Here is a 13,244-nt window from a genome sequence, read left to right as displayed (position 1 = left end):
AAAAATTGTTTGCTGCTGGGGAGTAGTTATTTAATCTTCCAGTGTTTTCTGCCCTTATAAATGTAAGAAACAACATTTTCAAACAGATGTAGTGAATTTTGTGTTAGTTTCCACCCTAGTAAGGCATTCTCCGTTCTTTTTTTTTTTCCTTGAAAATTTATACTATCTGTCCAGTCTACTCAGTGCTGATAAAACTTCAGTTTGAGTTCTGCATCCAGATTTGAATACTGCTGTGCAAGAATAGCTGACCTATTTGAAAGAGTTCACGAAATAGCAGTGACAGTTGGAGATCAAGAAAGCATGGTCTGTGAGGAAAGATGGAAAGAACTGGATTTATTTAGCCCAAAGGCAAGTTGAAGAGGAGCTAATACGTAGTAAGTGTTTAAAGTTGTAAAATGTTCTTGCATGGAAGAAAAGGAGCCGTTTTGTTTTCTGTATTCACAGCAAATAAGAGAAATTGCAAGAAAATTCAGGTTAGATGTTAGGGGAAAAGTTAAAATAAGAGAAGATAAAGTAATTAAATAGTTTGGGTAGGCTGTGAAATCTCCATCAAAGGTCGGTAAGAGAAGGTTAGACAAACGGTTTTCAAGAAAGGGAACTGAGACTCTGCCTTGGGAAGGAAGTGTTAGGACCCTCTTCTCCTGTTTTTTGGGGGACTGAATAATTAGAAAAATGTTTGAAGGACATAAAACAAGAGCCGTGGAGGAGCATAGGCCTTGTAACATTCGAATGTGTCTACATGCTATTTTGGAGGAAAACATGAGCTCACACAAAGCAACTGATCTGAAAGTAGTACAGCCACAAGAAACGTGGCCCAGTGCCAAGCTGAAAAGGCCCACTGAGAGTGATACTATCTAGTTTCTGAGTGCCAGATTGGAATCTTTTAACTTTATGTTGGCATTTTTTGCTGAAAGACAAAGCAAGGTGAGGCCAAGATGCCTTTTACTAGTTTTATATGCAAAGGAAGATATATAAAAACTTATTAAAATATATCCAGAACAGTAAGGTTTAACTGCATTTAATTACAGAAACGTTTAAAAAATTCTGTGTTTATATGCTTTGAGTTCCGCTTGAAGTTAGGTGCAAATCAAAATAAAAATGAATGCTTATGTGACTAAACATGTCACTTGCTGTTTTCTAGCATGATACATGTAGAAACGTCTGCAATGTGTTAGCATGCGTTTGTAGTGTTTCTTCTGTCTTAAGTAAGAACTGCAAAAGGCACGTACATGCAGAATTTTAACAGACCTACAGGAATTTTCATTTTTAACTCTGCTAGGCCAGAAGAACACTTCAGTCTGCTATAACAGAGTCTTAAAAAGTTTTTGCACTTTGAGGTAGTTTTTTCCACGTAGTTTACTATCAGCATTCCTGGTTACATAAAACCTGTGCTCTCTGGGTTGTTACATATATTATACATTTCTCTTATGAAAGTGTATTTTTAAATGAGAGGTATATGCAGAACTAAGAAGGAACTTTTAAAGTGTATAAATCATTAAAAAAAAAATAGAGCTTTTATATTGCAGTAAAGGAGAGCTCGCTTACTTGCTTGCTAGATATTGTTCAGGTGAGGGGGATGTTTGTATCACTTCAAATGCCAGTGATCCTTAGACAGCCTTTGTTTGCATGACTTGAACCTCATCTTTTAAGTACAGCAAATGCATTTATCCCTCCCTTTATCTGTTGGTTCAGAGGTCTGTCACCAATTATTTCATACCCCGCTCCAGTAAGCATCATCAGCTTCAAATGAAGCAGCTGTTCAAGATAGCAAAACAGCTTTTTCTGTAACAATTAGCATTAACGGGAACAGAATGTGTAGAGAGACTTAAATATATACCATTTGAATACACAGATACAGCATATAAGGTGTGCAAAAAGTGTATCACTAACTGTAGTACATTTCAATAATGTATTTTAGTAGATGGGGATATGGCTGTACCTGAAGAGCACTCTGAGCTAGCCCTATGCAAAAGTCTTTCAGTCCATCTTTCAGTCCTTCCTGGTTGGACTTAGGTATGAGGTTCTCAGTGAGCTGTTGTAAGATTAAATTAATTCTAGAAGCGCTATGAAATTGTGAAGAATATATTAATTAGAACAGCTTTGAGGTGTTTGAGTGATACAAACAAATTAATAACTGGTAATCATTCTTTCAGTACCCTGTGAAGTCTAATGCTGCACTTACCACAGCAAAGTGATACACGCTGCTTGTAAAAAGCCTTCAGAGCCTGAACCTAGTTTTTTATTTAAAAAAAAAAATCATTCATAGAGAAGTCCACCATTTTTATACATTCCAGTTTCGCAATGTGTCTGGTACAGAAAGCAGCATAGCGAGTTTAATAAAAACTTGAGAGTGATTCTGCTCAAGTCACGGCATTTGAATCATTACATTTTTGTCATGAACAAGACAGGTTTCCAGTGTCAATTCTGCCTTTTCTGTGTCTCTTCCATGATCTTTTGCTTGTCCATCTTAACTTAGGTTAATGGAATCTTAACAAAAATTCATTTTAATTTATTGTGACAGTGTCAATTCTGCCTTTTCTGTGTCTCTTCCATGATCTTTTGCTTGGCCATCTTAACTTAGGTTAATGGAATCTTAACAAAAATTCATTTTAATTTATTGTGACATTGCAAGAAAAGTTTTAACGTTTGCCTTAATTTCACTTTCTAAGCTTAGTGTGGATCTGGTTATTAAAAGCTGCATGTATACTTGAGCTAGGAGCCTGATGTATGCACACGTTGTTTCTGTTCTTCCTTGTCAAACTGTATTTCAGAATCTTTACATATGTAGAAAAAGTAGGAAATCTGCTGAAAGAAGACATCAGATATAAATGAAAAATAATTAATAACCTCTGTGTGTGTGTTTCAGAGTCTTTGATTAATTCAGAAGCCAAGGCAGAAAAGGGAAAGGTAGAAATGGGGAAAACGGGCAAGATGCAGAAGTCTGTATTGCTCAATAAGCCAAACTGGTCTTCAGGTAGCTTATACAGAGGACCTCAGAGTTTCTTTAGTTCGTGAAAACTAAATAAAAATTAAATTGTTGAAATAATTGCAAAATCAGATGTTTGGACAGAACAAAGATTCTTTTAACATTGGTTTTAAGTTTTATGCCCCAGCTTCCCTGTCAGTAAACACTGTGCACTTTAGCACTATGAGTAGGCATAACCCTAGCATAGTGCTTGAGTTGAGTGTGTAGATGTATAGGATTTTCTTTTATTTTTTTCATGTAACTAGCACAAGGGAGTAAAACCAGAAGCAGGTAGAAAGAAGAGTTGGAGGACCTTTGGAGAAAGCATGGTGAAAAGAAGCAGCTTTGGAAACAGGTTAGAGAAGACCAGAGAGGCATCGGAACACAGCAAGGCACAAAGATAGAAAAATATTTGTCTTGTCCTTCTGGTTGTCGTAATGTAGGTCTCTGTTTTACGACGAGGTTGATTCAGGTCTGTGAAAAACTCTGTTGCACCAGTGATACTGATCCTCCCACAGAAAGTACTTTAAGGGAGCAAGCCTCCAGAGGCACATTGAGAAAACAGTCTTTGTCTTCTTTGGGTTTACATCAGCATTCATTTTTGTTCTGTGGCATCACATATATATGTGAGTGTGTATTTAACATGTAGGATAGCGGTGACTTATTTCTACAGGCATATTCTGGGAAAACTGCAGTTCTCTTGTCTTTTGTCTAAACATTGAGGAAGTTGGTTTATTTTTTTTATATGTTTTGTTGTTGTTGTTGTTTTCCAGTTCTGTATGCAGCCTGGAAATAAAAACAGCTGTTTTGCTCTGCTATTTAAAAAGTCCAGGTGGCATGCTATACAAGATCAGAGTATGTTTGTAAGTAAAGTATTAGTCTCCTCTATATTGAAGAGACTACTGATAAACTTCTGGGTCGCAAGAGGAAAGCATGTGTGGTTTCAACAGGTGACTGAATTGTATGTTTAGTGGTTTTTACAGATAGACATACAGAGCTGAAGAATCACAAGTTGAAATGAGTAACCAAGAGGCTGGTGTTCTACGTTGCTGGAGATGTAGAAAATATATAGCAAATTCTGTTTGCCTTGCAAAATGTCATGGAAAAGAACCATCCAGAGTAAGTATAGCATCTGGAGGGAGTTTGTAACTTTTTCCAGTGCCATTGGTCTTAAATAAAGGAGAAGTATTGGACTTGCCCTCCCTTAGTAATTAATCTCCTATGGATATAAGTACTAAAATATGGACAATTCCATAGAGAATAATGTAAGCAGTAATGCTAGTGAAGCCAAGTAGGCAGTGATCACCTTTATGTTCTGTGACGTAAAGGCTGGTATTCATGATACATTTGACTACTAGCTTGTGTAGAGTATACAGTGTTACCATTTTTCATATAAAAATGGGTTCTGTTTTTGACAGTTTTAATGAAGTAATTTTTTTCTTTAAATATCTCTTTAGACAACTCTTTCTTTCTAATGTGTGTTTTAAATACTGACACTAATTTCCACTGCAGTAGTTAACTGTGTGTCAAATATTCCTACATCAGAAACTTTTGCTTTTCATTTTGAAAAAGTGGGGGATAGGCTGTGCACAAAAATAGCTCAGAAGATTAGCCTGTCCTAAGAGGGGGATGCCCTGCCAGACTAAAAATACCACTTTGTAATTTACATCATCTTTATTCAAATAAACAGAAAAATAATCATACAGCATAAAAGAATGACAGAGTATTTCCTGCAGCTGTATAATGGCAGTTAGTAATCACAAAGAGTTAGAGTCTTTCCAGATATGCGAAGAAGGCTGTGCTTATATCTTATGATCTTGAATCAAAGCGAAAAAACAAATAGAAACAAAGGTGTTGATATTTTTTATTAGCGCACTAGAAATGCAACAACATTCTTTTTGGCATGGAGGAGGGTACAACCAACAGAGGTAGAAATGAAGTTATTCTTTTTTAAGAACCTGATATAATCAGTATTATTAGTGAAACCCATTTTAATCACTCCGCTTACAGAGCTTGAGGTTCTGGAATATTTTTCATGCTTTATACTGGAGGAGTTTTATTTTGTGCATGGTTTGAAGCATTTGTGGGGCGGGGGGGACAATTTCAACTCCTTTCATGGGAAAAATGTAGTGAAAAGAAGGGAGTGTCTTCATCCATGCCCCACTGTGGAGCTTTTAATTGCTGGTGGAGATCCACCATCATTGTGCACAAGACTGACGTAGCTCCTTCTCTAATTATGTAGATAGCAGATAAAAAAATGTAATTTAACACTACTTCCCAAGACACTGGGACGCAAAGATTGTACTATGATGAGAAGAGTAATGTTTTCAGTATGTTGGCTTTCCCTGATGAATTTTAGACCTTCAGTCAAAGACGTAGATGAAATATGAGTAAAAGAGAAAAATCTTAGAACAAGTCTTAAAACCAAATGTTGAACTTAGGAATGCAGTATAAACACTTTAAATCAGAATTGTATCCAAGTTGGAGTACAGGTACTCTCCACAGATAGGAGGAAGCATACACATGGCAAATGGATCTATCTGTCTGCTATTATTATTTGGAGAATTTCTAAAACCTTCTCTTTTCTGCCCCACTTCCAATTTTCAGCATAATGAAACTTCTATTCCCATGGGTTTCACAACATAGGAGTCAGTATTTAACAACTGATTTTAAGACTTTAACACTCACCAGAGTTTCCTTGTATTTTTAGCCATCTTTATAACTCTACTGACATTCTAAACTGTATTACAAGATTTAATTACACTTGTATCACTTCTGTGCTAAAAGATAATTAATTGTTTTTATTTTAGTATCAGTTAGTGAAATGCTACAGTTTTTTAGATTTTGTTTTCTCTTCAGTTGATCACATCATTGCAGTAAAAACTCAAAAGTTGCTAAGGGTCCCTAGTTTCTCTGCTAGTTATTCTAACAAGCATTAGAAATTGAATTTAAAACTGTTTGTGGCATAGTCATGCAGTACTAATCACAGTCTTCTTATAAACTAGATCTTAAATTTTCCTATCTTTACTGTAAAATTGTGCCAGCTGATAGTGCTTCTGAAATAAATTTCTGAATATACTTAGAAGATCATCAGTTGCATACTTTCTGTTCTTGTAAACAAAACAAACCCACCTCCAAACGCCTCCATCTCCACAATGGAGTCTGTCCAATGTCCTTAGATTCAGTAATAGAGAATTATTGACAGCATCTACCTGATTTTTTGCTTAAAGAATGTACCTACATCTTTGAGCTTTATCATTTGTTAATAAAATATTTACTGAATTTGGGAAGCTGATTTCTGGCTATATTCAAGCAAAAAAAGCTTACATTAATGTTGAATATCAATACAATAATTATTTTTTTAACAGACATCACAACCTTCAGCTGCTGCTCAGGAGTCTTGCAATGTATGGCATGTGAACTTAGAAGCTATTCCAGAATGGGTGAAATGTGTCATTGAAAAGGTAGATCTTTTTTTGCTTGCATCTTTATCGTTCAAAATGTGAAGTAAGTAAGGAGAACATATTTCAAGGGCACTTTTTTCCCAAGGCCCATGTCTATTACAGAGACCTTCTGAGTGAATTTTTATGAGTAACTTCTATCATTACCATTTACAGAGGCTTTTTTCCCTCTTAAATGTGGTTTGGGGTTTTTTTGTATGCACAAAATCTGCAAGTGATAAATTGTGTTCCTGCCCATTTATAGATTAATGTATTTGTGTTTGTCCAAATAACTGCCATGGGCACCTCTGCATATTTTGTCAATGCTTAAAATTATATTTGTTATCTAGGCTTTGGGTTTTGGTTTGTCTTGATCATTGTGCCTTGCAGTACTGATGCATTTGTTGACAGTGACAGTAAGAAGTGTGTTTCTCCTTAAGACTGGACTGGGGGTTTGTTAAGAGATCAGTTGTTGGAATATGATGTGATGCCTTTTATATTTAATGTGCTGTTGTGTCATATGAATAGAAAGTAGTTTCCTTCCTGCAAATTCAAAGGTCTGATGACAAGCCAGTGTTCCTGCTTTTGAGTTTTAACACCCCATTTGAAACTACAAACCATGTCATAGCTTTCTTATAGTGATTGCTTCAGTTGAACGTTTTCTTTGAGTTATTTTAGGTCTAGAAGTTAATGTTGTTGCAAAGATACAATAAGCAGAAACAGTGCTTTTCTTTTGCCCTACAGTTTTTCTCTGATGAGCCTTTGATTTTGAGAGGCAAATGGTATCTGCATTCCTTTCTGCTTAGACTTCAGTGTCCTAAGTTTTACTATAATGCAAGTAACTTCTGATCTAAGCAAATCCACCCTCAAAATGATAAACAAATAAAAAAAATGTTATGACTGTAAAACTAAGCATTCAAAAATTGAGAAAATTTGTTTCATCTTCCTTCATTGTTTCACTCTGGTTTATTTTGTTAAACATTAATTAAACATTTTTAAAAATTAATGATCTCTTATACTACAGTGGGGCATGAAAAAATAGTGTCTCTCTTTCAGAAACATTAATCGGGGGGGGTGGGGGGGTGGGGGGGAATTAGGGGTGATGAGGTATTTCCCCATTTGACAGAATTGCCTAATCTTGAAAGCCTGATCATAAGGATGCAGTTTTTTACAGTACTTTGCATGTTACATTATTTCAGTAAAATTGGATTCAGTATTGATACTAATATTATTCTTTTTACCTGTAGCTGTAAATGTCCAGCCTTCTGCATTTGGAAGCCTAGAGGGTCAGGTTGGAGGCCTGGGAAATACAAAAGCCCATAGGCTGCTCAAAGAAGGTTTAACATACTTGCTCAAGATTGCAAAGGAGCAATGCTCTGCTGGTGGCAGAGACAGAGAATGCAGTTCTCTATGAACATCTTCAATATTTTAGTGTTCATATTGTTCTTTAATATCCTGGGAACTCTTGCCTCATTAACTTATGACTTTTCAGGAAAGATCCTGTGGCTTTATGGATAAATGTGTGGGGTTTTTTAAACAATTCTGACTTATCCCCAGATCCTCTTGGGCTCTGAATAATTTTGTGATCATGTGTTATTTTCTCTTGTATGACTCCTGAATCAAAGGCTAAATCATTTTACATAAGCACAAAGTCTATTTGCAGGCTGTAAAAACCCACTGCTTCCCAGCCAGTTCTTTTTTGCCATCTGTCCCTGTTCTTAACCAATCTCATTGGGTTTCATGCACACATTAGTGTATAGATAATCTTCAATAATTATAAATCTAGCTAGTGCTGCTAGTGACCTTCATTGACCTGCATTTTCTTTTCCCCATCACTGATCACTTGTTTTAGCTTCTTTGGCTAACCCACCCCAGTTTTTCCTCTTTAAGCAGTCTATCATTAAATCTGTGTACCCTAAGCTCCTTTTCAGGTCTTGCTGATTTTCCCCCCTACCACCTCCTCCACTAGTAGGCTGTTACTGCTTTTACTGAGTCAATGCTTCCACAGTCCGTTGCCAAACTCATGCTAAATCAGTCCCGGGCTCCCTTGTACTGCACCTCATCTCCCAGTCTCTGCGCATATAGGACATAGAGATGTCCTTTTTCTTCCCTGCTGTCTCTTGCATTCTCATTTTTGCCCGGCTCCTAGCCTTCTTCCCTAACCTTCATGAGTCACTCCTCTCTATTTGGAGATTCATGTTACTATTCCATAGTCCCTGAATGCCAGAAATACTCACTAAAGGCACTAGAAAGTGCTTTTCCCTGAATTTTAGTGCCTAGCCCATGGCATCTGGGAAAGGGAGTGTGGGAGACTTACATTAAATCTCTGAACCAGCTTAATCCTTCTTTGTGAATGGCATATGCACACATTGGTCAGCCTTATAAACTGAGAGAGACTGTGCATGTTCAGGATATTTTCAGGGATTTGAAAGCCTTTGGGCATATGTAAACAGAGATTTTTTTTTTTCTCTAAGTTAAAAAACATGTCCAAATTTAAACAGATTCTCATAGGTGCAATGAAAGGCATGTCTTTGATACTTCGTGAAATCTTGAGGTTTTAACCCACAGGGCAGGAGTATTTCTCAAAGAAGTGTTTCCAGAACTTTTTCTAGCATTGCAAGTGAAAAATAAGCTTTTTTCCACACAAGTTTTTTTTCTGAAACAGCAAAATTTGTTTTACTGAAACTTTCTGAAGCATCAGCCACGGAATCATTTTCCCAAACTACCTTGAAAGACATTTGCAACTGAAAGCAATGAAATGTTGGGCAGCTTCTGTATTCATGGCTCAACTCCACTTCAGGCACACTAGTGAGTAACGTGTGACTGGAGTTGATAATGTTTCTCATCTGGGCTTTGATCCTACAAATACTTGCATAACTTTAATCCTCAAGAATGTTTCTGCTGACAGATGAATATATTTACTGAAAACACTAATAGTTGTGCAAATGTGTAGGAGTTTATAGATCTTTGATACATATTTTCTTTTGAAAAAGTGCCTTTGGTATTGAAATGAAATTCATAGAATTACAAATAATGAAAATAACTGTCTACGTGTAGATAGACTATTAAGGATTTGTCATGGTATCTGCACACAGATTATGTTGTAATACTACATACACCAAAATACAAGTACCATTTCAAGCTTTCAAGGGAAAGCAAAGTAAAAAGCTATATTCTTTTTGTAAGAAATCTCCTTCCACTCTGCTTAGTATGCAAGAAAAGTATCAACACTCAGAAGATTCAGCTGAGAAAGTGTGCTTGCCAATTCCAGATTAACATGGTAAATTGATTTCACTGCTTTAAAGTATCTAATGTTTTCACTAGTATTGCAGCATTATTCTATCTATGGACAAATTTTAAACATATTTCAAAGCCCCTGCATTGTGAAATGTGTGTTCTAGATTTCTTAGAATTAGTAACCAGTGCAGCAAGCAGAGTTCTGACCAGAACATTACTTACGGTAGATTTTCTTTCTGCTGTGAAGTCCCTTTTATTGTGTTTGAAAAACAAAAAGTAGACCCTTTTATTAAAGGAGAAAAGTAACTCTAGTAATGATTTCTTAATCGTTTATTTACAATGAATGTGTTGGGTGTTTTCTTCTTTTCTTAATAGACACAGTGGACAATTGGAAAACTGCACTGTCCATTCTGCGAGGCCTGTTTAGGGGGCTTTAACTTTGTTTGCAACACAAAATGTTCCTGTGGACAGGTAGTAAATATACATTTCTGCAAAAGTCAGACTGACTATCAGCCAGCTTTCTCTGTAAAATTGGCAAAATCATCAGGAAAACACTTACCTCTCCTCAAAATTCAGTCTGGTTTTAGCAAGGATACCTGCCATGAAGTGGTAACTGCAACTTTGGAAATCGAAAATCAAGGGCTTTCATACATGGCCAGAAATAACAGTGGCACTGGAAGATTAACAGAAGCACTTTGTCTGGAAGTAAGAGCTCACAGATTTAAGTTGAAAAGTAAAAAAGTTCCCTTAAAGACATTAAATCCAAACCCAAATCTTTCTGCTTCCTATCCTATGAATGATGCATGCACTGTAAAAGCTTTTCACAGAAGATCACATAGTTTGGATTTAAATATCAGAGAGAGACTTGTTTTGTCACCTGTGTTATATGAAACTTGCAGTATGGGAACAATTTACCGTGGCCAAAATGAAAATCCACCTTCTTACACACGAAGTGGCTTGCAATTAGAGTCCAATAGGAAAGATGGTAGTTCTTTTCAGGACCTATATAGTTCCAGTGCTGACAAACTACAAAAAAGGTTTAGAGTTACTTCCTTTACCACATTAGTACATAGAGAAGCAGAAAGTGAGTGTGATTTTGAAGCTACTGGACAATCTTCTGGGAGTGCCATTGCTGATGGGTCACCTTTTGTGATGAACCTTTCTTCACCTACAAGTGTTGCAGAAGAGGAAAAATACATCACACCTGTTGGTCTTGTGCAGCCTACAAGTATTTCCTTTAACCAAAAGCTGCGTAAGAGAGAAAGAAACAAGTTGAAAAGCTTGAGGAGAAAACAAAGGCGGCGACAACGGTGGCTACAGAAGCAAGTAGGTGTTTAAAATTAATTATGCTACTTTTTTTTGTAAAGTTTGCCTTGCTTTTATAAGTAATTCTGACTTTTTTTTGATGCTGTCTCTTAATACTGGTTTAACATGGTACTGTCTAGAATCCGCTATCCTGCAAACAAGGATTTATGACCTTTTCCTACATGTAGTTCTTCTAATTCAGCCCATCAGGTTTTTTCAGTGTAAAATCAAACCTTGGTGGGAAAAAAACCTACTTTCTGTTGGCCTTATTGTTTTGTGATGTAATTACAAATTTGAAGTGGCCTTAAAATTTAATCAGTGTGATTAAAGGAAAACTAAACATCCTAACTTTTAAGTAATGACATTTTGAGTTAATTTTACAGTTAAGAAAGTTTTATGTTTTAAAAGATGTTTGCATTTATTATTTATTGTAACACACATATTTTTGAGTAAAAATTGATTGTTGCTATTTAAAATACTTGTCTTTAGTAGGTAAATATTTTGTCTTCAAATCTGATAGAAATGTTACATATGCTTATCAATTATAAAACCATGGTTTCTTTCTTCAAACCATCTAAAGCAGAACAGAATTAAAGACCATAGATGGTCATGCAATTTTTGGTGTTCGAGGGGGAGAAAGACAAGGAAGATGTCTTAAGATGAGTAACACAGGGGTTTTGTGCTCTGAAATTCAGTAGAAAGACTAATGATAATGTATACCTTTAAAATAAAATTTTTCATCATAAAGTTCCTGATACAAAATACTGTGTGGCCAAGCAAGAGCAAACATACTAACTCTCATCAGAGAAATACTATCTACTCAAGAAATCACTCCTGCTTTGGGTAGGTGTGTCACTGTGATAATCTTAGAATATTCCATAGATGAAGTGTAGTGACCTGTAAAGCTCATGTAACTCTTATTTCATGGATATTTCTTTTTTAATGTGATTGCTCTACATTTTATAATAGTCAAGTCTAATTTAGTATTTATGCCTCACTGAGAAATACTAAGCTTATTTGAATGGACTATGCTTAGGTTAAATGCCAAATAGTTTTCATTGGTTTGCATATAATGCAATGGGATATATAGGACCAGTAGTTCATGTATGGATCTTTCATTAGCCCTTTGTACCTAAAGGATTATTATCCTTAGTATTCAGTTGTCCTTACACAGTTCCACTCCTCTCACACACTAAGTGACTTTGAACTCTTTCCTACATGCAATTAACAGAGCCTTTAGAGTATAGTACAGAATTGAAGCAGAGCAGTGAATTTGGGGTTGAGAGGGAGATACATAGAGGCTGTCTCCCTCAATTAAATGTAAGAACCAGCTTGAAAATGAGATGGGTCTGGGACATATCATGAGACTTTTCAGTATGGCATGCATATATTCTTTCATCTTTGGGAAGGTTTTTTGTTTTGTTTAAAGAAACATTTAAATTGCATTGTGATATTTTGAAAACTTGTTCTTATTTTGTAAAATGCGTCTCTGAAACTGAGTTTAAAGAACCTTTCCAAGATCTGGATGTCTTAATATTGAACACTTGTTTTATAATAACTCTAAAAATTCTTAGGTGTCTGAGTCCCTAAAATGGCTTTAAAAATTCCAGGCCTCATTGCTTCTGTTAAATGAAATGATGATGCAAAAGCACAGTATATACGAGCGTTTGCACAGTCATGTCATCTGCAGTCTCTCCAGCCACTTTAATCTTTCTTAGATGTTACTTTCAAGAATAGTATTGTACAAGTTTTCGAAATCGTGATAGCTAAGAAAGAAAAATACACTTTCAGATCTTCTTTTTAAACCAACTTAATGAATTCCTACATTATTTTTAAGTTTCATACGGCAAATGTTATACAGTTGTTAAAACTGGTATGTCTAATCAGTAAGCATATGGTTTACAAAGTACAAAAAAATTAAAAAATCAGTATGTAAAATAAATGATGTGGTTTCAAATAGTAGTTTTGAGGGGAAGATATTTTGGTCTTGCATTGATTCATTAACCTTGATGAAAGTCTGTTATTGTGGCATGGAATATTTAAACGGGCCTACTTCTCAGACTCAGTGCTAAGCAGCATGTGTGGCTAGTGCAGCTGTGTTTCCCATTGCTCTGGTATCCTCCCAGGAAAATGTGGAGCTAGAAAATCATATCCTCCTAACAGTCTGACATGTCACAAAAGGGAGTGCTCCTCAGCCACACACTCCTTCTTATGGCTGCTCCCCTCTCGTGTGCCAGTCTAGGTATCCTCCCTGTTCTTGCAAGTTCCACTTGCTGTCTTTTTTCTTCAGCATTCTG

General features: G+C 36.0%; 1 protein-coding gene across 4 annotated transcripts in view; it reads left to right on the top strand.

The window, feature by feature from the left end:
- The first annotated feature begins 1,466 nt into the window (after positions 1–1,466).
- LOC126036054 (regulator of G-protein signaling 7-binding protein) overlaps positions 1,467–13,244 on the top strand; it is a 153,136-nt gene continuing 141,358 nt past the window's right edge. For all 4 annotated transcript variants that reach the window (XM_049795344.1, XM_049795343.1, XM_049795347.1 and 1 more), the window contains exons 1-4: positions 1,467–2,408; positions 2,522–4,084; positions 6,334–6,429; positions 10,018–10,968. In XM_049795344.1, the coding sequence (XP_049651301.1) occupies positions 3,983–4,084; positions 6,334–6,429; positions 10,018–10,968 (1,149 nt within the window). In that variant the 5' untranslated portion in view covers positions 1,467–2,408; positions 2,522–3,982. The remainder of the gene's footprint in view (positions 2,409–2,521; positions 4,085–6,333; positions 6,430–10,017; positions 10,969–13,244) is intronic.

Source organism: Accipiter gentilis, chromosome Z (genome assembly GCF_929443795.1).
Source record: "Accipiter gentilis chromosome Z, bAccGen1.1, whole genome shotgun sequence".
NCBI lineage: Eukaryota > Metazoa > Chordata > Aves > Accipitriformes > Accipitridae > Astur > Astur gentilis.
Note: the sequence above shows the minus strand (reverse complement) of the source record. Positions and strands in the feature narration are given on the sequence as shown.